The sequence below is a fragment of the Sceloporus occidentalis genome, unplaced genomic scaffold (assembly GCF_023333645.1).
Source record: "Sceloporus occidentalis isolate IW3139 unplaced genomic scaffold, rSceOcc1.0.p SCAF_3, whole genome shotgun sequence".
NCBI classification, from domain to species: Eukaryota; Metazoa; Chordata; class Lepidosauria; order Squamata; family Phrynosomatidae; genus Sceloporus; species Sceloporus occidentalis.
In genome coordinates, this window is record NW_028316983.1 from 47,783,706 (window position 1) to 47,809,276 (window position 25,571).

Sequence of the window (25,571 nt, forward strand, 5' to 3'; positions counted from 1 at the left end):
GTTAAAAAAACAAACAACCCACTGATCTGCTGATGTAGTGTTTGCTTCCCTTTGTTGACATATGGGCATCTCTTCATGCATGATGTGCTTTGGTTTGTTGGAACATAAATGAAGGAGACAAAAGCCTATGGACAGTGTCTTCTTGTCATCATGGTAAGTCTCCAAGTGGATGGTTCTGTCTCACTGTTGAATAAGGTAAAGAAAATCTAAAGTGATAATTTAATAAATAGCCTGCAACACATATTAACAAACAGAGCAACAACTTTGCTCTTCCAGAAATTCCAGAATACAAGGTGGCAAGGGGATATCTAACCAGGAGAAGAAATAGACCAAGTCTTATGTAACCTAGGAAAGCCTTGAAAGGGCAAATGAGGCCTTTTTCATTTTATTGTGGGTCTTACTTTGATAGCTGATCTAAGTGTACTGATTTTGTCAAGTCTACAAGTCTAATTTTGGATTTCCCAATTCTTAATTATTATTGAATATCACAATTTCATTAAATCTACATGCTGATTGGAAAATCTAAGGAATCTTTTCAAAATTTGCTCTCAGTGAATTGACATGCAAGAGTAACTTGCATGAATGATGATAACTATGCATTCTTGCAATATATGGCTTTTTGCAGTGTTTCATTTTTTTCTAAGTTAAATGTCAGCTTCCCTAATTTTGGATCATCTGGGATATGGTGTTTTTTTCTGTAATACAAATATGTCTGAATAGAGGCATAATATAACACAAAAGCACAATAAAATTCAGTTCCTGAATTGTAGGATCTTAGTCTCTGAAAATTCTCTATCCTCCATTTCTCCTGGACAAATAACAAGATCTTCCTTAAATGACAAGAATGTTATTCTCTCACTAGATAACCCTTGCAACAAGATGAATTCAACTGAACTAGAAACAATATCCTGAGACGTGTGTGTGTGTGTGTGTGTATTCACACCATATCTAAAGGGCCATTCAGGATAAGTGGGATATCTTTAGGATTTGTTGTTGTGTGCTTTCAAGTGTTTTCCAGCTTATGGCAACCCTAAGGCGAACTTATCCCAGAATTTTCTGAGTGCTGAGAGTATGTGACTTGCCAGTGGGTTCTATGGCTAAGCGGGGATTCAAACCCTGGTCTCCAGAGTCATAGTCAAATGTTCATACCACTAGCTGTTCAGGACATGTTGTTCCAGAAAAATATTTTTCCCCCAAAATCTAGTTCAGTGACATCTTTAAGATATCTGAGTTCATAATAGCACTAAGCTTCACATCCATAGATTAAAATGGGAAATGATGGCTACACTATGCTGTGTTAAGATATGATACTATACTAAACTATGGTTTAGCATTATATGAATGAATCTTAGGTCTATCAACTCCCTTCTCCCTTTTCCTCATCTGCTATAACCACAAGCAAGCAACAGCTACAGTTTCACTTCTGTTTTTAAGTAATCACTACATCCAAACCTGGATAACCAATTGTGGCCAAGATTTTACAACATCTGGAACAAGACAAAATTCTGCCAGGCAGAATTCCATCTCATCCCTCTCACTGTCTCCTGCAAGACCCCCACATGACTATTTATTGGCTAAGGGAAGGTGTGAGACAGCTGTACAGGATATGATTATGTTCCTATAGCTGGTTGCATGACAATATCATCCTCCAGAACCTCCCCAGGGGTGACATTATTATCATGTGTCAAACTATAGGAATATAGCTAGATGCTGTGTGGCTGTCCCCCTGCCCTCCCCTGGGCAGTAAATGGCCTTGTGAGGAGGCCCCTTATAGGAGACAAAGAAATGTATAGGTCCAGGGATTGTTGTGTTAGGAAGATAGTGAATACCTCCCTCTGCAATGAAGATAAAAAGACTTATGCAGGTATAAATTGGTTTATGTGAGTGTATGTCATCAACAGGATGGCAGCTGGTTTATCTTAAGTACAGTTTAAGAGTAAAGACAGCAGTCCATGGATTATGAAGCTGGCCTGATTCCCTGACCCATGGTGTAAGATTAAATATAGCTTAAGGTTGGAATATAAAATGATAAATAGCAGTTAAAACATAAGCAAAGGTTCTGTTCTGTTCAAATTCTGTTCTGTTACAGTCACACTGGAGAATGAGAGGAAAAGTTTGGAGATTCTCAAGACTCTTTCTTGTAATACTGAGTCTTTGGAGATTACCACATTGCGTTCTGAGACCGTTCTCATCACGTGATGAGAACGGAACACATTTGAGTATACCTCACGTATGTGTTCCAATCGGGTTCTCAGAACGTTTAAATGTGTTCCACATGTGTTCCAGGAGGGTACAGATTGAATGTGTTCCCAGCAAACTGAAACATGATGAGAACGTTCCAACAGAGGTCTGTGCGGTATTCTTATCCGTTCTCAAATCCGTTCTCTCATTCCTCCGTCTCCTGATTGGCTGAAAGAATGACAGGCAGGGAGGCAGGGAGACAGGGAGGCAGGCAGGCGAGTGACTGCAGTGAGGGAAGGTGTGTGTGTGTGTGAGAGAGAGAGAGAAAGCGAGAGAGAGAGGGGGGGAAGAAGGAGGGAGGGAAGGAAGGAAAAAGGGAGGAAAGGTGGGACAAGGAAGAGAAGAGGAAAGCAGGGAAAGAGAGAGAAAGAGAGAGGGAAAGAAGAGACCAGAGCAGAGAGCAAGAGGGAGAGGGTCTGGCTGCTTCTGCGGGGGGCCTCTAGTGTCATGTCCAGTGGGGCTCCTGTGCTGTCACAATGCAGGAGGCAGGGATGCCCAGGACCTTCTCCTCCTTCCCTCCAGGAGGGAACCCACAAAAGCTCCTCTGTTTGGAGCACCACACAAAAGCAAGCAAACAACTCCCAGAATTCCATAGCAAAGAGCCAGACAAGAGTTAAAGCGGGGAGGGAAGCTCACAACCTGAAGGCACACATTACATGCACACACACAGGAGCAAAAGGGTGTCAAGGTGCCAAAAAGGGGAAATGGTATGACAGCAGAGGACTCTTCTTTTCTAACCGGTTTAAAGAGCTGCAATGGCTGCTGGGGCTCTGCCCTTGGTCCAGTCCCCTCCCTTTCCCTCTGCTTGAAGGGACCTCCATGGAGCTCCCTTAAAACCCAGGCTGCCAAGGAGGGGACTCTGCCCTTGGCCCATCAAGTTACATAGGTTTTATCCTATTTTCTTCAAACATATGCCAGCATATGAAGCTCCAACGTTTTATAGGGACTTGCCTTCCTTCCCTCCCAAGAGAATCCTCGGACTTCCTTCGGAGGGAAGACAAGCTGGGGGGGCGGCGGCCAGAGTCCCTAGGCTTACTGAAATCCCCCACCTCCCTTCCCCTTTGGGTCTGCATCTGGGAGAGATTTTAAACTCCGTTTTTGGATTGATTTCTATGGGGAAAGAGGGGAGAGAGAGAGATGGCAGGACATCCCCATAGCCAGGCAACCTCTGCCTCCCCAGATGAAGACCCATAGGGCTCTCTGTTCCTTCAAAACTCCGTTTTTGGATTGATTTCTATGGGGAAAGAGGGGAGAGAGAGAGATGGCAGGACATCCCCATAGCCAGGCAACCTCTGCCTCCCCAGATGCAGACCCATAGGGCTCTCTGCTCTTTTTAAACTCCGTTTTTGGATTGATTTCTATGGGGAAAGAGGGAAGAGAGAGAGATGGCAGGACATCCCCATAGCCAAGCAACCTCTGCCTCCCCAGATGAAGACCCATAGGGCTCTCTGCTCCTTTTAAACTCCGTTTTTGGATTGATTCCTATGGGGAAGGGAGGTGGGGGATTTCAGTAAGCCGAGGGACTCAGGAGAGGCGAGCTCCATGGCCCAAGCCTCCCTTTTTCCTCTTTCCTCTTTCCTGGGAGCAGCGCCTCTCCCGAGCCGTCCAACCACTGAGTGGCGACATCATCAGAACACAGCCCACAAAACGTAATACTGAGAACAGTTTCAAGAAAAAGGAAGCGCTGTGCGGTAAAATGCGTTCCAATCACGTTCTGATCACGTTCCAGTTTACTCAATGCGGTAATATCCGTTCCAGGAACGTTCTCATCACGTTACGTGCAGAACGTTCTGAGAACGATATGCGGTAATCTCCTTTGTCTAGTGTTATATCCAAACCATGCCAATGAAGTTTCAGGTTATGGGTAAGCAGAAGTATGAAATGGGATCTCTGAGTGCCAAATGCAATGCTCTGAGTATAATAAAGCATGAAGAGATTAGGAGGTTAGATGAGCCTTGTCCTGTTTAGTGACAGAGATAATGAAATTTATCTAACTGCTATAAAATATTTTTCTATCATGTTTTAGAAAAGCTTACCTAAAAATGAATAACCATGGAACTGAAGTAAGCAGCAGTAGTACACTCAGGGCCTTATCACACATGGGGGGTTTGCAGCTCAGATCCGCAGTCACTCCTGTTCTAGCAATGAGAAATGTGATGTTTTTTCACATCAGATCCAGAGTCACTCCTGTCTAGCAATGCGAATTCATGTTAAAACATGATGTTCTACCACACCTGGTTGCCTTTCCGTTGCCCTTCTGAATTGAGGGGGAAGTGGAGTCAGTTTGATTCCAGACAAATCAGTGATGTGGATTCAAGCAAAGTGTGGTGAGTGCACATTGTATTACCACACCAGAACATACGTTGAGGGTTCAATGATTCGAATCGGCACCCTTGCACATGTTCAGTGGGGCTCTGGACGCTGTCCTCCTTCCCTGCCCCCTCCTTAGCTGTCATCTTTCATCGGGTTGAAGGAGCAGTTGGGATGATGGAATAGGCAGCAGGGTGAAGGAGAGGGACAGATCGGGGTGTAGGAGCAGTCAGGGGGTGATGGGATAAGTCGCAGGGGGTTACTTGAGCCAGGATCGGGATGAAGGAGCAATCAGAGGATGATGGGATAGGTCGCAGGGGGTCACTGGGGCCACGGAAGGAGCTCCCATCGAAAGGAATTGCGTGTGATAACACATTCACGTTATGACGTGCTTTCGCATCATTGGACCTGCAGTCACGTCGGATCTGAGCTGCAAAAAGCTCCCAAACCTCCGTGTGATAAACACCTCAGTCTTCTACACTTCTTTTAATGGCTCTAGTTTGTTCTCTTGGTTAGAACTGAAAAACGGTGTCACCTTTTTTCTTCCAAGAGAAGCTAAAATATGCCAAAGAATGCACGAACTGATCAAGAAATAACACTGAGTTCTAAGCAAGGGACTATCAATGGGGACTCATTAGTATTGAAAAAATAGTGAGAAAACATGTTTATCACCCGCAGCTAGAGTTAAACCCTCCATGAGATGTGCATATAAATCTTGTTTAGGAAGGCTCACAACTACAATTCTGTTCAATTTTCCTAAGTATATAGTTACGTTAGTCAAGTCTGCCATGGTTTTAATTCTGGGGAAATGAAACGAAAGAAATGAAAGAGGAATCAAGAATGAGTGCTGGTCAAGTTACAATTATGCCACAATAGGAGTGCTTCCAAAGAGTTATTTGGAAATGGCTAGACATTAATAATGCAGTCTGATTGCAGTACTGATTAGAAAAAGCTTCTCTGGCATATATCACCACCAGATTGTGGAATGGTGATTCTTAGTCAGAACCTTTAACATGCTTATCCCAATTAAGCTCAAATATTTCTCATCAGAATTTGACAGAACTTTGTAGTAAATTGCTCTGCTCAGAAGTACATTCTGAACAGCCAGTTTATGACATTCAGTTCCCTAAATCAGAACAATCCAGGAGCTTGGGCAAATAAACCAGTTTACCTCTTTCAGCTCCAATTCTGGATCAGGGATGCCCCCAGATGTTATCATACCTAAATTGCCATTGATCTAGGTGGGATGCCTCCGCCTGGATGCATCCTGGGTTGAAGCCTCGCTCAGCCAGCCAATCACCTGCCCTTTGCCCTCAGACCTAGGCTGCTGTTCTGGTGCAAAAATGAACTAAGATTCCACTGCTTTTTTTGTACAACAATTGGGGAAGACATCACTGCATCCTTTGCCTCAAGAGGTAATCCTGGTGCAAAACACCCATGGTCTTTGAATCAGTGGAAGCTGTTGGCATTCATGTCAGTAGGGCAGTGAATCAACAGCCCACCTTTAAATGAGATATCTAATATGCTGGCCCTATTTGTGGGTATAGCACCTTAGTACCGCCTTTGAAGTTCATCCTATAGTCAGAGTGGATTCACTGTTTGTATGGAAGCCAACAGCTCCCACTGTTCTGAATCTTCCCAGCTACTCATCAGGCAAATGTGGGGTCATTACTTACTGTTTCAGCTAGGTCTGTTGTTCCCCTTCCTAGCTGGTAAGTATAAGAAAGCCAACTCTGCTATAGTCCTTCCTGTCTTTGCTGAATCCTGCTCCATGCATGGGCAGCAAAATTCTTCTAGTATCCAGGATTGTTCTGGATTCTACCTTTTCTTTACTTGAAGACATTTCACAAATTCAAATGCAACCACTCAAAATGGTCTGCAGCTGATACATAGCACACCACTGTTGGTAATCTGTGTTCATTTTAATGCTAAATAGTTGTCACATTACTTCAGGATTCATTTTAACTGAATTAAGGACTGGTCAGTGATATGATCAGTAATATTCATTTCTGAAAAATGAAGATCAAGGTTCAGGTCACTATCTTGCTGCCTCTAATTCATCATGTGGCATTCCCACCTCTATTTTCTATCCCACTTCCAAGTGCATTTCATGGTATTTTAAGCTCTTTGAGAAAGACTTTTCTTTTTACCTCTTTAGTGCAGTGTAGCCAGATTTCAAGTTTTTTGTGATCATAATGTAAGTAAATACTAGTATGCAAAAGCATACATTCACATTCACATACACAAATATACTAACCAGAGGTGTATGCTAAATGATTGAAGCCTTTATTAGAAATGGGGATTGGTGTTGTTCTGTGATCACTACCCAGTGCAGTGGAAGAGATATTACTGTACATTGAAACATGTTTGGGTCAGCAACTGGGACATTTAAAACAATTGGAACTTGATTTTAACCAGTGATCAATCAAGTACTTCCAAGCATCCACTGAAGAGAACTAGGAGTGCAATGCTATTGAAAATGTCCTGTAACATTTTTCATACTGAATAATCTCAATTGGGCTTCTCTGTGCTGGGAAGAGTTTCGGATGTCAAAACAGCTCCCACAGATTTGAAATCTGGCACTTCTCATCTTGTAAATAAACATTATTAGTTCACAAGTGCCCTGCCACACATCAAAATGAAATGCACTTTATTTTTTAATTATTATTTTAATTATGATCAAAATTTTTCTCTCACATAAGTACATCCATTATTCTATTAATCTTCCCCTTAAACAATTTTGTTCTTATCTTTGTTAGTTTTTATACATTTAAACAAACCCCTTTCTCCCTTATTTATTCCATGTAGAATAGAATTTGTCCAAATTAATCTATTCTTTGTTTCTTCTTTATATTTATGTCCTTACTTGCTTGCTATTCTATCTAATAATAATAATAATAATAATAATAATAATAATAATAATAATAATAAAATTTATTTGTATCCCACCCCTCTGAGAACAATCGGGGCGGCTAACAAAGTTAAAATTACTAGACTATTCAATATGTCAAATTGTATGAGGTTTTTTGTCTGTTACTCTACAGACATTATCATGTCTATTTTCTTATATTTTATCTCAATTCTCTGCGTATGACCTGGCATATGCATCTTTGTCTTTTCATCAAAATTAGATGAAATACACTTTAGACTGTTGCATTGTATGTGTCACTTGTGAATGTGATCCATGACGGGGAAATATATGGAATCCACTGACAGAATGAAGATTTGCATTATGAAATAAATGGAAACCAAAGTCCATTTTGAGCCTTTGTGTAGTGAACTCATCTCTAGGTTCTTATCCTTCTGTTAAACTGGAAAATAATGCTCAATAGTTGTGAAATTAATGAGATCCAAATGAAGTGCCTGAAGACTAAAACTATCATATAAATTTAAATAGTCTGGTCACTATTTGATATTTTGCGTACCATAAAATGAGGATTGAGATATTTAATCATTGTTTTGTAAGCTAGTCTGGTTGTTTTCAAAGATTGTTTAGCAGGGCAGAGTGAAAGGAAGGGCAGTGTCTGGATGGAATTTCTGAATCAATGACTGATGGTGAATCCTGTTTGTGAAGGAATAATCATAGGAAATGGTTAACATCTTCATTAGCTCATCAGGTGGCAATCAGAAAGGTTCTAATCTCTTTCTTTAGTTTTTGGAGAAAGATGGCATAGTTGAGTAAAGTTACATGGTGCCACCTAGAGGTTCAGGAACACCTTGTTTAAATGGCTCTCCACACAACTACCAGAGTATAAGGCTTGTTATTTCTTAGTACCCCTTTTTAATGCCAGATTGATTTTAAAGGTTAATATAAGTGCAATCATTTCATTGTACCAGTGAAGGAAATGGTTTTCTATTCAGAAAAGACTTTGACAAGTTATCTTGTAAAGATCACTTGCTCAGATTTCAAATTGGATCCCCACCCCATGTGTTTTGCTCTGTCCTGAAATACAGCTATGTTCTGCAGAAAGTCCTCTGTCAAATAACTTTCCTAATGAATCATAGCTAAATATTAAGATGTACTACAAGTGATTTCTGCAGGAAGTCACAACAAAACCCAGCTTGAATGCCCTGCCTGTCATCTCCTTGACAGTTTGTTAAATTAGGTCACAGCAACACTTAGCAATTCTGACCTTGACAGTAATCTGCAGAAAGCTTCCCCTAGATAGCAAAGGTTAAATATTACCATGGTTCAGTGCCAGCCCATGCTGACATGCTGAAGAGCCCCAATTAATTCTGGTTATTTTAAGCCAGATTTCACATGTGGCAGATGTTCTACAGTGTTCCATTTGCTGGAGGATAAAAAAAAACAACAATGATGGGGTAGAGGAAGCCAAAACACCCGCAAAGGTTATTGTTAGAGCACATGCTTACCTGGTAGAGTCTTGACAGGCTAATAGATAGTGAGGCCACAGTGGGTAAGGGGGGATATTTTAAAAAATTCAAACTGTCCACTGTGAGTTGCAAAATATACCTGTGCTACACTTTCTAATTATGGGCTTCTTATACTTCTTCTGCAAAAGAAAAGGGTATTGGTTTGAACATTGGACTATGACCCTGGAGATCAGGGTAAAAATCCCCACTCAGCCATGGAAAGCCACTAGATAACCTTGGGCAAGTCACACTCTCTGAGCCCCAAAGGAAAGCAAAGGCAAATCCCTTCTGAATAAACCTTGCAAAGAAAACCCTGTGATAGGTTCACCTTAGTCTCTGTAAGTTGGAAAAGTTGTTGGTTCATCCCTCCATTTCAACCCTTCTGCTCATCCAAACTGGTCAAAAGATCAGGATTTGGTATAGTTCTTACTGGAATTTTAAAAAATATCTGTGTGATGTACTTTCTATCCTGGTCTGTTTCTCATGAATTTCTAAGGTTAGCAGTGACTTTTGAAATCCAGGGGAGACGGTCCTTTTGTGTTTTTTGGTTCCAAGAGTTTCCAAGAAGGACAGGGGTGCATTCGCATGTCTCTCTGCATTGCCTTAGTTCCTTCTGTACTTCTGGTGACCTACTGAATGGCGAATGACATTAATCACAGAAGCTTTCCTTTCCTTTCCTTTTTGCCTATCTACAAATATAATCCTGAAGCAGGATAGTGCTTTATTTTTATAGTTTTTTTGCTCTACAACCATTTTTTTCTCTAAATAAATGTGCCTGCCCAGTGGTGAATGTGAATAAGGTGATGGACGGGAGTAACAAGTTCTATGTTAGGAAGGTTGAGTATGTAGAGAAGATAAAATAGAAAGTAGAAGAGAAAGAGTCTAGGTATGTTGGAATGAGGTTAATAGAAGGTGACAGTGTGGACAGATGTTTATAACATGTTATTAGTGCTATTATTGACAATACTATTATTGTGTTTATTTGCTTGTTGTATGTTATAAGATATAGATATGTTAGGTGATATAGATATTTTTGTTTATGTGTGTATGTTTATATATGTGTGTTTTGTTTGTGTTTTATTATTGAAACTATTTTATTTTGAAAAGAGATTACCGTATATACATGCAACCTAAATGCAACCTCATGTATAAATCGAGGGCAGGTTTTGGGGCCAAAATTATGGATTTTGATATGGCCCTTGGATAAGTCGAGGGTGAAATTTAAGGACATGCAACAAAGGATCTAAATGATGACTCAAAGGAAAACAATGCCAAAGAACCCACAAAATTCTGGCTCACACTAAATGCTGAATGGAAGAAAGAACAGAGGGAGGTCAGTGCTTCTAGGACAGATGGCATCTTGCCTTTCACCAGGGGATGGTTCCCTTTTTAATAAGAGTTAAAGTATAGTATTTACACTGACCCGTGGATAAGTCAACCTAGGTTTTTAGAGTCAATTTTTTGACTAAAATATCTAGACTTATACATGAGTATATACAGTATTTTAAAAATAAATAAATGTGCCAGCCCAGGAACCGAGATCCTGGGGAAGGAGCAGTGGGGAGCTGCTGAGATCATGGGGAAGATTACAGGAATGCAGAAAACCCTGCCCACACCACACTTAACCATGCCTCAAGCAGGAAAAAAGAATGGATGAAACACTTGTATGTGGAAGTGGATATAACCATTATGAGGTGTTACTTGCTTTGCATCTCTACTACAGAAATAATCCAGGTTGACACCACTTTAACTGACATGGCTCAATGCTATGAAATTCTTGAAACTGTAGTTTTGTGAGACATTGACCTTCTGTGTTGGAGAGCATTGGTGCCACAACAAACATTGGTGCCACAACAAAGTTCCCAGAATTCAATAGCATGGAGCCATTGTAGTTAAAGCGGTGTCAGCCAGGATAACTTCTACAGTGCGGATGCAGACAAATTGTGAAATCCAGAAACAGAACAGCCCAACATTTACCCTTTTAGCCCATCTGGATGAGCCTTTAATGGGGTTTTCCTTGTTGGCACCTAAAATTCAATGACAACATGGGGCCTACAGGGGGTTCCACATGGAATTTTTTGTTACAGGGATTGTGTGTGTGTGTGTGTGTGTGTGTGCGCGCCTTCAAGTTGTTTGTTGACTTATGGCAACCCCATAAATTTCATAGGGCTTTCTTAGGCAAGAAGTCCTAAGAGATAATTTTGCCAGCTCCTTCTTCTGAAACAGAGGACTTGGTATTCGGATAAGACCTTGCTTAGTTTCCAAGATCAAATGGAGTATTTAGACCTGTCACAGTGACTAGAGCGTGATAAAACTTCAGGAGATTTAATTTTTGTACCTATACATCACCTCTAAATAGTTCATTTAAAATATGTTCATTGATTACAAAAGCCCGCCTTTTAAATGGGTAACAGATGTTTTAAATTTATATTTATTCTTCAAATACCAGAAAATTGTTGATAACATCTTATAAGCATTCCATTTTGTGTGAGAGAATGAGTGAAAGCCTCTTCTAAAATGTTTTTTGACAACATGCGTGCATCATAATCAAACTAGGAGAGCATGCCTTCTTCCCTTTCCGACAGTTGTGTTTTCTCCTCAATAGGCCAATGCCACAATTTCTTTCATTAAGTGATAGCTCTTGTACCTAACATGCAACCCATCTTCATTTCTTTCCTCCTCATAACAACCATATGAAGAAAGGTATTATTTGTCTCATTTTACAAGCTGGGAAATTTTAACTCAATAGAACCATCTAGCTGAGGACCACTTGATGAATTCATGGCTGAGTTCGGATATGATTACACAGATTCTTGGCTTAATGCTGAATGAAGGATTCTGAGAATATTTGGCAGAAAGAAACTTCTGTTACATAAAAGGCCAGCTATTCTCACACATAAAAGACATTATCTAGCTATTTCATCTCATTTTTCCTAATTGATTTTTTTTTCTGATAAGGTAAAAAGAGGGAAGAAAGAGTAAAAAATACAGAATTACAAATTAAAGATGGCCCTCTCTGGACCTCTCATATAATTTTGTGAATGATCTGCACAATAAATGGTTAGCTAGAAATCATCACAGAAGAATAAAAGCAGTGTACAACAAACTATTACACAGTGTTAAAAGACAGAGATATGGAACAAGAAATAATAAAACATACGATGATAAAGTGGTCACAAGACATTGGAGAAAGCATACAATTGAAACACTGGGAACAAACTTGGAGAAACATGAATAAGTTCATGCTCTGTCAAAATTACAAAGAAAATTTTATGAAGATGATGTATTGTTGGTATCTCTCACCTACAAAATTAAACAACTTATACAAAACCAGCAACTCAAACTGCTGGAAATGCTCAGATCCAAAGGCAGACCTTTTCCAAATTAAAATCCCCTTTATACTCCAATTTTTCCTACTAAACATGACACACGAAATAAAAGAAAAACAACATAACCGCATTCTATTATATATGATAAGCACGGTGAGACCCCTCTTTGCAAAAGACTGGGAAAAAATAGTACTCCTCCAATTAAAGATTAGATCATAAAAATACGGGAAGCTATGGATATGGACATTTTATCTGCTCTGATCAGAGGGAAATCAAAAAACGAAATTGAAGAGGAATGGAGTATGGTTCAATCATATTGGAAATCACTGGAGGAGGACTAATTATCATTTATTCTACTTATACTGTTAAATACTATGGTTATTTTAAGGCTGGAAGGTTGTAAAGAAATATAACCTGTGTTGAGATTAGACGATAAAAGATAATGTATGAAATGTTTCTTTCTCTACTCTATAACCCCATTACATGCGCTTTGGTTATACTTATGTATATATTGAAAAATCTTAATCAAGATTTGGAAGGATGAAATAGTAGGAAAAGTGGAGAATTTTAATAATCTCTCCAACTTTTTAATCACATACTAAAAACAATAAAAGGATAAAGAATTGGAACTGCTCTCTTCTTTAATAAAGAAGACCTTACCAATAGAACTTTATGCTACCAACTGTTTAACATAAAAACATAACAAAACAGCATAAAGTAAATAAAAACAGCAAAACATAGAGACCATGGTATGACAAAATGTACAGAAGATTGGGAATATTTTTTCTAAAGAAAAAGAATAGCTGTGAGATACTAGGAGGTTCATCCTAACTAAATAAGCCATACACAAATGAAATATGTATAAATGTATTGTTATGTGTTTGTTTTATCTGTTTTTTTCTATACTTTGTATGTACATGTGTTTATAATAAAAATTATTAAAAATAAAAAGAAAGCATCCTAAGCTTCTGAGAGAAAGGCCACCACACAACAAATGACAGGATTTTCCTTCAGACAATGATTTGAATATAGTTAAAGTGTCATATCCACTAGCTATGATGTAGCATCTTATCAATTTTGCACATGTGCGGGTAATTATAGATGCCTGAGTATACACCATTTATTTACTCAGATAGAGTAATTAATTTCAAAATTGAAGTAAGTAATGAACAAATTTTTCCACTCGTGCCTTGCCTTGTTGGGCATGAGAGGTAAACATAAAGAAGATGTAGCAGTGCAACAATCTGCTAAATTATCTTCTTCCCTGTTTCTAATGCACCATGTTCTCTCTTTTATTCAAGGAAAGTGTGGACCTGGGGGAGATCATGTTTTCCCTTTGTTATCTGCCAACTGCAGGTCGCCTCACTTTAACAGTCATTAAATGCAGGAATCTAAAAGCAATGGATATTACTGGTTACTCAGGTAAGTGTTTCCTTGCTTGAAATAGGGCAATAATGTTATATTTCATTGATTTAGCTTCTGTGCCGATGTTTATTTTAATACTTGGTCAAGAAGCTGTCTCATGCATTTTTCTCTATATGCCACTTTTGCCATTAATATCATTGATTAAAACAAAATTGTGGAACAGCAATTTTATCTTTCACACCTACATAGAATATAATGTCATGCATAGTCTAACTGCTATTCAATACATTTTGGTTGGAGTCAGAGGACATTTTTGAAGGTTCTGATGACATGGCTGTCTGAAACTGTGTCACTAGAGTCAAAAAACTAATTCATTTTTTAAAAAATGATATGGATACATTTAAGCAGGACATAATATCCACTGGGCCCTTGGTATCTGTTGGGGTTTGATTCCAGGACCCCCTGTGGATACTAAAATCTGTGAATGTGCAAGTCCCATTAAAATGATATCCCCTATATAAAATAACAACATCAAAGTTCACTTTCCAGAATTTTATTTAAAGAATATTTTCAACTGGATAAAGAATCAATGGATACAGAGGGCTAACTGTAATTAGAAGTTATCTTGGAGCATTAGGAAACATACCCTTCACCTTTTTCAAAATTACATGACTTTCCAGATGTATCTAATATTGTTGTAAATTTTTGGCTCCAAAATAATAGTTTTCTCATTTTGGAAAATATTTATATTAAAAATACAAACCACGTGGATTTTTAAATAAAACATTAAGAATTAAAGGATGAATTTGGTAGAAGACTACATTCTTGACATCACTTGCTTATAAACACCTTCTAAAAAATAAAAGAGATGGTCTTCAATTTAGATGTAACCCTTTCCACATCCAGTTTTGTCTGGAATTTATTTCACAAATACTCCCGGGTAGGAAGACATTATGCCAGAAGAAGTCAAAGAAGTCAATTTCCCAAAACATTACAATAGTAGCTTAGATCACAACCCAATGGTCCTTGGCAGAGGTTCTTGAGGACCACAATCTTTAGCAGATTTGTAGGCTGAAAAGGAACTAAATTGTCCTAGGCCTCCCTATTATGGAATGGAAAATTCCACTTTCCTTGCCACTCTGCCTTTGGTGATCTGAGGGAAATACTGGGACAAAGAGGATGCATTGAGGAGGCTTGGGATTCAACCTCCTGTTCTTCTGCCTGACTCACAGGAAGGCAGGAAGAGTGCAATTCCTTGAAATAATGTACCCTAGCTTCCACCAAGCTGGCACCAGTTTATCAGATTTTTGGAACTGGCAGCTGCCCTGCCTTTAGTCCTTCCTCCTTTTCAATCCATGTCTGTCTCTGTAGGCTTGCTGAATAATCTAGAGCAGAGTGGACAGCTGTGCAGGAGGGAGGGCCGATCTCTGCCCTGTATATTCTTTAAAGACCACACCATTGCATCTGTAGGGTAGTAGAAGTGGCAGTGAATCATTTTTGTTCCCACTTTGTCCATTTTTAGAAATTTGTGGGGACACAGGGGTTTGTAGTGAGAGAAGGCAGAAAAAGACCCCATTTATAAGTGGCTTTGAAATGTTTCAGGTGAATGTTCCGGCTATGTGGCTATGTTCTGAAAGAGTTTATTCCTGACGTTTCGCCAGCATCTGTGGCCAACCGTAGATGCTGGTGAAATGTCAGGAATAAACTCTTCCAGAACATGGCCACATAGCTCGAAAAACCCACAAAAAACCCACAAACCCTTTTATTATTCTATGACCCCTATGATCCTTGGAATCATAGGATAGCTCCCTTAACCTTACCGAGCTGCAAGTTCTATATCTTATCATTTGCCCTATGAATAATGGGAGCAAACAACAGTCAAGCATGTGTAATTCTTTTGGGGAGAATCTTGTGCAAATAATATCTGAGTTTCTGTCAGAACAGCTCCTTTTAATGACCCACGCTTCTATGTGTCAGTTTCTGCATTTTGCTGAAAAACATTTTAATCTACAACCCCAATAGCTGTGAAACTATTTGAGCAGACAAGCATTTCTGTTCAAGTAATACATGATGCAGTCTGAACCACTGAGACTTAATGGTTCAGAAGGAAAACACCTCAGTAGTTCTGCAGTGATGCACAATTTAGTTACTGGAATTTCAAAATACAGAGTGATTTTCTCAAGCAGCCTACACAGCACTCGTGCAAGGTTGGAAACTCAAGAGCAATTTGCTAAAGTCGGTCTCTGGGGCAACTAGTAAAGTACTGATGCCCTATTTTTTTTCCCTTCTATCTCTCTTCATTGACTAAAAAAAGTAGCTACTTTTTGGTAAAAAAAAAAAGTATATGACTTGCTTTCTTGAAACTAGTTCACAGATATTTAGCATAGGAAAGGAAATTGGTGTGCAAGGTATAAGTACAATCAGAGAGCTGGAGGATAGCATCATAGATGAAGGACATCTGCATCCCATTAAAGAAAGTAAAAATGAACCAAGTCTGTAATGAGTACAGGAAACAGGTCTAGAAAACTCTGCAGGGAAAAGAGGCAATCTGCAGGAAAGGCAGAAGGTGACCACTCCCTTTCCCCAAAGAAAAGAGATGGACCATATACACATACAAGGTCTTGAACTGATGGCTGGCTGGCAGACCTTCTCCCATATAACAGAACTTAAACTACTCTAGATCTTTCTGCTCTCCAACATAACGGAATGAAGTGAATCTACAAGTAAGAATAAAAGTGTAAACAGATTCTGAGAAAACATTCAACAATGGAATGTTACAGTGGGAGCTGCAACAAAATATTGAAGGGTGGGAGCCTACATGCAGAATTTCAGCCAGCTGGCCTTCCCTTTTCCAGGATATTCTATTTATTCACCACCACCACCATTTTTCACCTCCTCCAACAATTAGCTGACATTTTGAACTTAAATATTTCTCACAGGGCTATTTTGAGGGGGGAACTGTGTCTTCAACCGTGCATTCATTTTTTGCTTTGTTGCAGTCTTGTATTCATGCTGGGTCATTTACACACAGCTGCAAAGATTCACATTTTCCGTCTGGAATCTTTAATATCCCGGCTTCTTTTTGCTCCAGTTTTTAGCTCCGAAGCGAGGCTTCATTTTGGTTTCCAACCGCTTTTGAGGAATGCATCATATAAACGTCTCACCTTCAAAGCAGCTGGAAACCACTTTATTTTGCCTGTCTGTTTCACCCCAGTGACTCACTGGGAAAGACAATGATGTTCTATAATGTAGAAGGCAGTATGAAAAGAGGAAGAGCACATTATAGGTGGACTGATTCAATCAAGGAAGCCACATCCCTAAGTTTAGAAGATGTGAGCATGGCTCTTAATAACAGGGTCACTTGGAGGTCTCGCTCTTTCATAGGATTGCCATAAATCAAAGCCAAATTGATGGCACATTAACAATAACAAATAGAGAGCAAGAAAGAGGAACTGTTATACTATATTCTGATCAAGTCTTTTTTCAGCACAGTTGTCATTCTTATTTAGAGCCATGTTGTCAAAAATCAAATGGGGATTCTAAAGCTGTAAGGGAAGAAAGATTATGGCAGCAAAGCTAATTCCTCATGGGTTCTGCACTTACATATATTCAGACTGTGTTCCTGGAATCTATCTCTATCCCATCAGAAGCTGTACTTTTTCAAGGTCCCAGGATGCATAGCGATAGCTTACAAAGTCTATATGTGCAGCAGAAAAGTTAATTATTTGGAATACAATTCCCATACTGCTTGTGTGATAGTTATAAGCTGTAGATAAGAGGTGTATACATGTAGGCTCTATGTAGAAGAGAGCAGATAGCTTGCCACCCTGTTCTTGCTTGACTCATTCTCATGTTCAGTATCTCATGTGGTCATGTGGGTGGCCTTCCTGTAAACACTGGGGGAAAAGAAAGTGTTTTCTCAACAATGCCATTTTCCTTTCTGCTGCTTTCCAGATCCTTATGTCAAGGTATCTTTACTCTGTGATGGAAGAAGGCTAAAAAAGAAGAAAACCACCATAAAGAGAAACACACTTAATCCTACCTACAATGAGGCAATAATCTTTGATATCCCTCCAGAAAACATGGACCAAGTCAGTCTGCTTATCTCGGTTATGGATTACGACCGGTAAGTGAGTGTCTCTGCAAATCTAATTTTGGCCATTTCACCTCCCTGCCCCTGTTAAATTCCATTGCATGACTCATTTGATTACATGGCTGGCTTCTGTTGAAGACACACCAGGTCACTTAGATGCACTAAGCTTGGTTTTTCAGTTGTTTTCACCTTCAGTAGTTTGGGTGTGTCTCTGAGCTCCCATGGCTTCGGGAAAAGGAGCATAGCTGGATTCTCTGAACTGACTCTGCTTCAGCTTTAAGCTGGCACAAGACCTGTGGGAATTCTGGATGTGGAATATTATCAACAATGCCTTACAATCCACCTGTCAGTGTTTAGTATCAACTAAACACTGTATCTTGGTTGCACACACAGAGAGGTCACTGCCCTTAGGCTTTCCCCAGGCACTAAGCCAGAAGATGTGTTGAGTCTAGGGTCCAGTCATGCTACACATTTATAGTACTATGATTCCACTGTATCTGCTGTAGCTGTGCCCTATGGAATCCTAGGATGAGTCGTTTGGTGAAGCTCTAAAGCTCTCTGGATGCAAAATCTATACACCCCTCCCTAAACAACAAATCCCAGGATTCCATAGCATGGAACTATGTGGAATTATACAACATGATGCTATAATTTTGCAGCATGACAGAGCCCTGAACATCATAAGCTGTTTTAGAGATGCATGGAAATATATATGATTTAATTAAGCACAAAGGCCATTTACACAAAAGGAAAAGTAATTTGTTTATAAGAACTCCGCCAGGGTAGGAGAGATACAAGTTTACAGCAACTTTAACCAGGGGTGTCATTTGGTGGTGCAGGGGGTGCAGACCACACTAGGTGACACCTTGAAGGTGAGAGCTAAGGCTGAAGAAAAGCCCCAAATGGGAGGCAGCGGCAAAGGGGGTGCAGGGTGGCAGCAGGCCAGAGCAGGCAGAGGGGGCAGCTGGGGGGCTCTGCCAGGCAGCTTGGGCAGGACAGGGAGGCCACCACCACCTCCCCCTCTTATGTCCCCATGTTGTCTCTCCTAAAATGGATGGCTGCCTGGGGGGTGATACCAAACTTAGTGATGCCACTGACTTTTGTTACATACTCCAGAGAGAGGGAGAGGATTCTGAGACACCCTGAAATTATCAACCAAGGACAAGGCAAGAAGGGAACACAGCACATTAAGTGGCCCTAATTATCTACTACTGCCCCTAAAGACACATAGCATTTAATACAAGCTTTGCTGTACTGTTCATCACTCTTCCACATGAGGAGGGCACAGGACTCCATACACTTTATAGTGCCACCTCCCCATACCCAGTTTGGAATCTAAGAGGTTAGCAACAGCCAATTATGCCTTGCAGTGTGTATACTAAGCATCAATGACAGCGAGAAAAAATCAACTGGTATTTTTTTCTCTAGCATGGAAATACAATGATGGGGTAGGTTTTTCTCCATGAATGCCTGCTATGCAGATGTTAAAGACATATAACATCTGTAAAAAAAGAAAAAGAAAGAAAATGATTTGTTATTCTGGCTGTGCCTAACTGCAAGGACTAAAGATAAAGTAGGTTGAGGAAATATTGGCTAGAGCATCGGACTAGATATTGCAAGCCATCATGAGCCTGCAGAAACAGAACAAAGAAGAGGCAAGGTCCCAAAGCAAGAAGGAATGAGATGTATGTTTAACAGCTAGGTACAGCTTAGGCAGGAGTATACTCTCCAACATTTCACAGGTAAAAACCCAGACACATGGCCACACAACATCAGAATGTGGACAAACTGGCTAAAGAAATTAATGGGGAAGAACAAACAAGCTAAGGTGGACAGCAGCAGTTTGATGTTGCCCAAGTCTACAGGGAAGGGCAAAATTCCACTCCTTCCTTTCCTCTTCTCCCTGTTGACTTAATTGAGTGCAAGCTACATTTAAACTTTGAACCTTTTTTGTACCATGGAAGTAAGATGAGAATGATGGGGAAAGTGGGAGGAAGAGAGAGACGCTGGAACATTTTATAAGTCGCTGAAAAGTGGGACAATAAAGAATTAATTAGGATAGCTGCAGGGTATGCAAGAGGGACACTTTTCTATATTTTTATTGTACTGTTCTTTTAATATTGTGAGCTGCTCTGGGTCCCAGTTTTGGGGAAAGATACTACTACTAATAATAATAATAATGGAAGAAATGGAAGAATGAGGAGTAATATAAATGATTTAGTGGAGAAAGGAGGTTGAATCATATCTAAAACAAGTATCTAAAACTTTCAGAGTTGGCCATAATGAAATTATTGGAGTTTGTCGTGTAGCCAACAGTGCTGAAGGATTAGGCCGAGACCACTGGAATGAAATGCTGGCTTACCCACGCAAACCGATTGCACATTGGCACCCACTAGTAGAGGTAAAGAAATCCTATAAGGAGGTATGTAAACTATTTGTTTAAAACTTTATTTGCATACATGCCCAATATCCAGCTAAACAGGCTGAAAAGATTTTCAAGTTTCCTTTGGGGTCTGTAAAAAGAACTTGTTATACAGTAACAAGCACTGCACCTTTATTATGAATGCATGTTTACTGATACTTTTGATCAAGTTGTTGTCATGCAATGCCAGGTCTGTAAGGAATAAGTCCCACATCATATATGACCTGATAGAGGATAAGTGCTGCGACCTGGCTTGCATTACTGAGACCTGGCTTGGGCCTGAGAGTGAAGCGGTGTGGGCACAGACCCTTCCAGCTGGGTACTCAGTCAAGGACCAGACCAGGTTAGGTGGGGGGGTGGGGTGTTGCCTTAATCCATAAGAACACCCTTTCCTTGACCAGGAACCATGTCCGACAAACTGACTATATCGAATGCATTTACCTGACCCTGAAGGCCAGGGACAGTTTGGGGATTCCATTGGTCTACCGGCCACCCCGTGCGCTAACAGACTCCCTGGCCAAGCTGACACAGCTGGTCTCGGAGCTGGTGCTGGAGTCCCCTAGGCTTCTTGTCCTGGGGGACCTCAACATCCCCTTCAAGGCCAGCCAAGGTCCAACTGGTGCAGCTCGGGAGTTCATGTCTACCATGACTGCCCTGGGCCTGTCCCAACTGGTCTCTGGGCCTACGCACTCGGCTGGTAATACGCTCGATGTCGTCTTTTGTACAGACATGGAAATTCCGGGGGTGGAGGTAACCAATGTCTCCGCCTTGTCATGGACGGATCATTTTCTGGTCGAGGCTAAATTCAAGACATCTACCCAAATCCCTCCCGGGGGTGGCGGACCTATTAGGATGGTCCACCCTCGAAGGCTGATGGAACCCAAAAGGTTCCAAGAAGCCCTAGAGGGGTATATGGTTGGAACTGGCGGTGATTCTGTTGATGCCCTGACTAACACCTGGGATACAGATCTCTCCAGGGCTATACACAGTATCGCTCCCAAGTGTCCTTTCAGGCCTGCTTCCAAAAAACAACCCTGGTATACGGAAGATCTCAGGGAAAGGAAGCGGGTTCTGCAACGACTAGAGCACAACTGGCGAAGACACCAGCACTTAGCCGACAAGGCACTCCTAGAGTCCCATTTGAAGGCCTACGGAATGGCAATAAGTGCACCAAAGCATTCGTTCTATGCTGCACGTATTGCGTCCGCGGAGTCGTGTCCGGCAGAGCTGTTCAGGGTAGTGAGGGAGCTTACCCAACTGCCCCCCTCCCTGAACCTTATTTTGGAACCATCTAAAGCCTGCTGTGACGAGTTTAACAACTTATTCGCGGATAAGATCTCTCGGATAAGGGCTGATTTCGACGCCAGTATTTCTTCAGAATTCAGAGTAGAGGTCTCCAGAGCTTCCGTGAACTTTGTTATACTGGATCATTTTGAGTCTGTGAGTACTGAGGAAGTGGACAAGATTCTTGAAAGTGTTAGGAAGATGACATGCTCTCTCGATCCCTGTCCTTCATGGCTGGCAGCTCAGGGGGGAACGGCTGTAACTAGTATGCTACACCGTATAATTAATTCATCTTTGAGGGAAGGGCGGTTTCCATCTAGTCTAAAATTGGCCACTGTAAAACCTTTGTTAAAAAAGCCCTCTTTAGACCCCCTGATTCAAAATAATTATCAGCCTGTTTCGCTGCTGCCTTTTTTAGGGAAGGTGATCGAGAGGGTGGTTGCCTTCCAGCTTCAAGCGATCTTGGATGAAACGGATTTTCTAGACTCATTTCAAACTGGCTTCCAGGCGGGCTATGGAGTTGAGACTGCCATGGTCGCCCTGGTCGATGATCTCCGTCTGGGCATGGACAGGGGTAGCGTGTCCCTGTTAGTGCTTTTGGACATCTCAGCGGCTTTCGATACCATTGACCATGGTATCCTTCTGGAACACCTGAGGGAGTTAGGTATCGGGGGCACTACACTCCAGTGGTTTCGTTCCTACCTCTCGGGCAGATTCCAGATGGTGCAGCTGGGGGACATGTGCTCCGACAAGAGGGAGCTTACATCTGGTGTCCCTCAAGGAGCCATTCTGTCCCCCATGCTATTTAACATTTACATGAAACCGCTGGGAGAGAACATCCGGAGACACGGGACGTGGTGTTATCAGTACGTTGATGACACTCAAATACGTTTCTCTGTGTCTCCGACTGATGCAGTGACTAGGGATGGCATCTCTCCTCTAAATTCCTGTCTGGAGTCAGTAATGGGCTGGATGAGGGAAAACAGACTCAGCTTGAATCCAGAGAAAACGGAAGTACTTGTGATAGGTTCTCCTGGCCCGGGAAAGGAGATTTCTCCACCTGTCTAGAATGGGGTCACGCTCCCCCTGAAGGACTCAGTTCGCAGTCTGGGGGTGCTTCTGGACTCGTCGCTCCACCTCACATCTCAGGTGGATGTGACAGTCAGGAGCACCTGTTATCAGCTTCGGCTGATACGACAGCTGCGACCCTACCTGGGCCGGGAGGACCTTGAAATGGATGCTCTGGTAACTTCTCGGTTGGATTTCTGTAATGCGCTCTACATGGGGCAACCCTTGTACCAAACCCGGAAGCTTCAATTAGTACAGAACATGGCAGCAAGGTTAGTCACTGGATGTCCCAGGACTAGCTACATAACACCTATTTTGCAAGATCTTCATTGGCTGCCTATTCGCTTCCGGGTGCAATACAAGGTGTTGGTTATTACCTATAAAGCCCTTAATGGCTTGGGCCCAGGATACTTGGAGGACCACCTCTCCCCATATAATCCACCCCCACTCTCAGATCGGACGGGAAGCAATTGTTGAGGGTTCCTAAGTCAAAGTACACCTTGACTGCACAGAGGGCGTTTTCCAACTCGGCCCCGCAGTTCTGGAACGCCCTTCCCGGCAAGCTCTGCTCTGTTGCCTCCCTTGACCTGTTTAGGAAGAAGCTCAAGACCTATCTCTTCCAACAGGCTTTCCCCCATGTGTCGTGATATCTGCTCTCTCCCCATCATATAAGTTGTCTTCCAGCTAGTTTTGTTTTGATTTTTATTCTCTGTAATTTTATGGTGTTTTTAACTTTAGAGTGTTTTTATGATGTGTATATACTGTTTGTTTAATGTTTTATACCCTTGTATAATTTTTTATACCCTTGTTGTAACCCGCTTTGATCTCTTTTGGAAAAGCGGGAACAGTATTATTATTATTATTATTATTATTATTATTATTAATGTATGCAGCCCAACCCCTGCTTTGCCCCAGACACCTCAGTCCTCAAGCATATGAACTCATCTCAGGCTTGCATACTTTTAAACAATCCAGTTCATATTTGGAACCTTCGCTCATGTTCAGCAGACAGCACACAGTGCTAGAATGGCCTGCATACAGAACACAAGCCACCCATGGACTTCAAAGCTAGAATTACAACAGAGAACCGGAAATTAGAGAAGGAGCTAATGGAACAGATATGTGCAGTAGCATGAGTTGATAAGAAATCTACAATCCAAAACACTGATAATTTTCCAACATGGTAAAATTCATAAAACATAACCATGTTAGTCTGGAAAATTGGTATGCAAAGAGATCTTGTAGCACCTTTCAGACTAAATGAAAGACATGTGTTGGCCACAGGGCAGAAATAACTCCAAAGCATAATGTTCTAGTGGCAAGCTTACAGAAGCAGAAAAGCCTAAACAGTGTTTGTACTTCCTAAGGCTTATTGCATGTCAAAGAAAAACATCTCCACACAGAGGAAAATCAATATTATAATTTTTATGTTTGTCTGTCTGTTAAGCTATATAAATCCCCATGCTTGAACAAAGAGTCACAAAGTTTGTGTGCTGTCTAATAGGGCCAAAATAAAGAATGTGCAACATTTTGATCCTGATCCATTAACTATTTTTAAGTGAAATAATACTTTGGATTTGTTTGGCGGATGGGCTGGAACACATATCTATGAACCCATTTTGAGAAAACCATTTACAGTTGAAACTCCTGTTTCTTATGTTAAAAAATAGTAGTGTTTTGCAAAATCAGTTATGTTGCACACAAATAGATTTGTTGTGCAACGTTGCTAATTTTGCACAACTTTTTTTTGTTGTGAACATTGCTGATTTTTATGTAAAAAACACAGACATAATATGAATACCCTGAAATCTTCATATTAAAATGCATCCCTAGCAGAAGTCCAGTGAATGAGCAATATACGTCTTTTCAACTAAGGACTCTTGACAGCTTACTAAGTTGAAAGGAGTCTATATACACAATCGATCCATATGACATTCCCAATTAAATAATGCAGCTCAAAGAACATAAAACTATGGCACACTGGGTGCAGGGATTATGAGAAGCATGACCAGCAGCTATCCTGTGGTTTTCAGCAGAGGCTATATGCTTTATTCATGAACAGTGAATAAACCATATGCTATCCCCCAGCTTCAGCCTTTTCCCCCTTGCTAACCTAGGAATAGTATTAGAACAGTGTTAATAAGCCCAGCTCACTGTAAACAGTGCTTCACTTTGAACTGCACTCTTCAGCAGCTTAAAGTGGGTCTTTTTTCTTCCCCTCCTTTCTCTTTCTCTGTCATATGTTAATCTGAGGCTGAGCAGGACCCATCTGGGACAAGAAGCTGTTGTGATCCTAGAACAAACACTTCAAAGTATACATATTCTCTGAGTTTGTCTCTGTGTGTGGTATGCCATGAATTTCATGGGGTTTTCATAGGCAAGGAATTCTCAGGGGTGGTTTTGCCAGTTCCTTCCTCTGAAATATAGCTTGCAGTACCTGGTATTTGTCAGTGTTCTCCCATCCAAGTACTAACCAGGTTGACCTCGTTCAGCTTTCAAGGTCAGATGGGATCTGGTGACTTTGTCTCTAACACTAAATTTTACCCCCTGGAGATCTACCTGGTATTTTATTTTGGAAGAAGAGCAAACAAAGTAAAAAAGGAAAGGAAAGAAATTGCTTGGATCGTCTTTCTCAGAGGAGAGGAAGAAAGCCAGAAACTCTCACTGTAGTAGATACCCATTTCAAACAACAGCTAAAAGTCCCATTAAAGCTTACATATACCAATCTACCTTGTTGCTCCAGGGAATCAAATTCTCCAAATAAGAAAAAAAAACCTGGCTTATTTACTTACCCCTTCCTTCCTTCCTCTCTCCTTTTCCTTTTTCTCTTTCTTTCCTTCTTTTGGATTTCAGATTTCATGGTTTGATTTTTTTTAATGGTCAGAGCCTATTATAAATTGTCAGTAGGCAGTAAACAAAGTTTCCAAACATGAAACCACTGTTATCTACAGTATCTAACACACTGGTGGCCACTTCTGGCAAAGGGCTGCCTTGGTCTTGAAGCCATTGGAGGCTGCATCCAGCCTTCTCCTACCACAAAAGGTTTACAATTGGCTGAAACTTCCCATCACATTATGACAAATCT

General features: G+C 40.9%; 1 protein-coding gene across 1 annotated transcript in view; it reads left to right on the forward strand.

The window, feature by feature from the left end:
- Positions 1-25,571, forward strand: part of LOC149315887 (synaptotagmin-6-like) — a 197,234-nt gene that overhangs the window by 162,500 nt on the left and 9,163 nt on the right. The window contains exons 4-6 of the mRNA XM_089514367.1: positions 13,556-13,676; positions 17,574-17,745; positions 19,984-20,134. Of these exons, the coding sequence (XP_089370493.1) occupies positions 13,556-13,676; positions 17,574-17,745; positions 19,984-20,134 (444 nt within the window). The remainder of the gene's footprint in view (positions 1-13,555; positions 13,677-17,573; positions 17,746-19,983; positions 20,135-25,571) is intronic.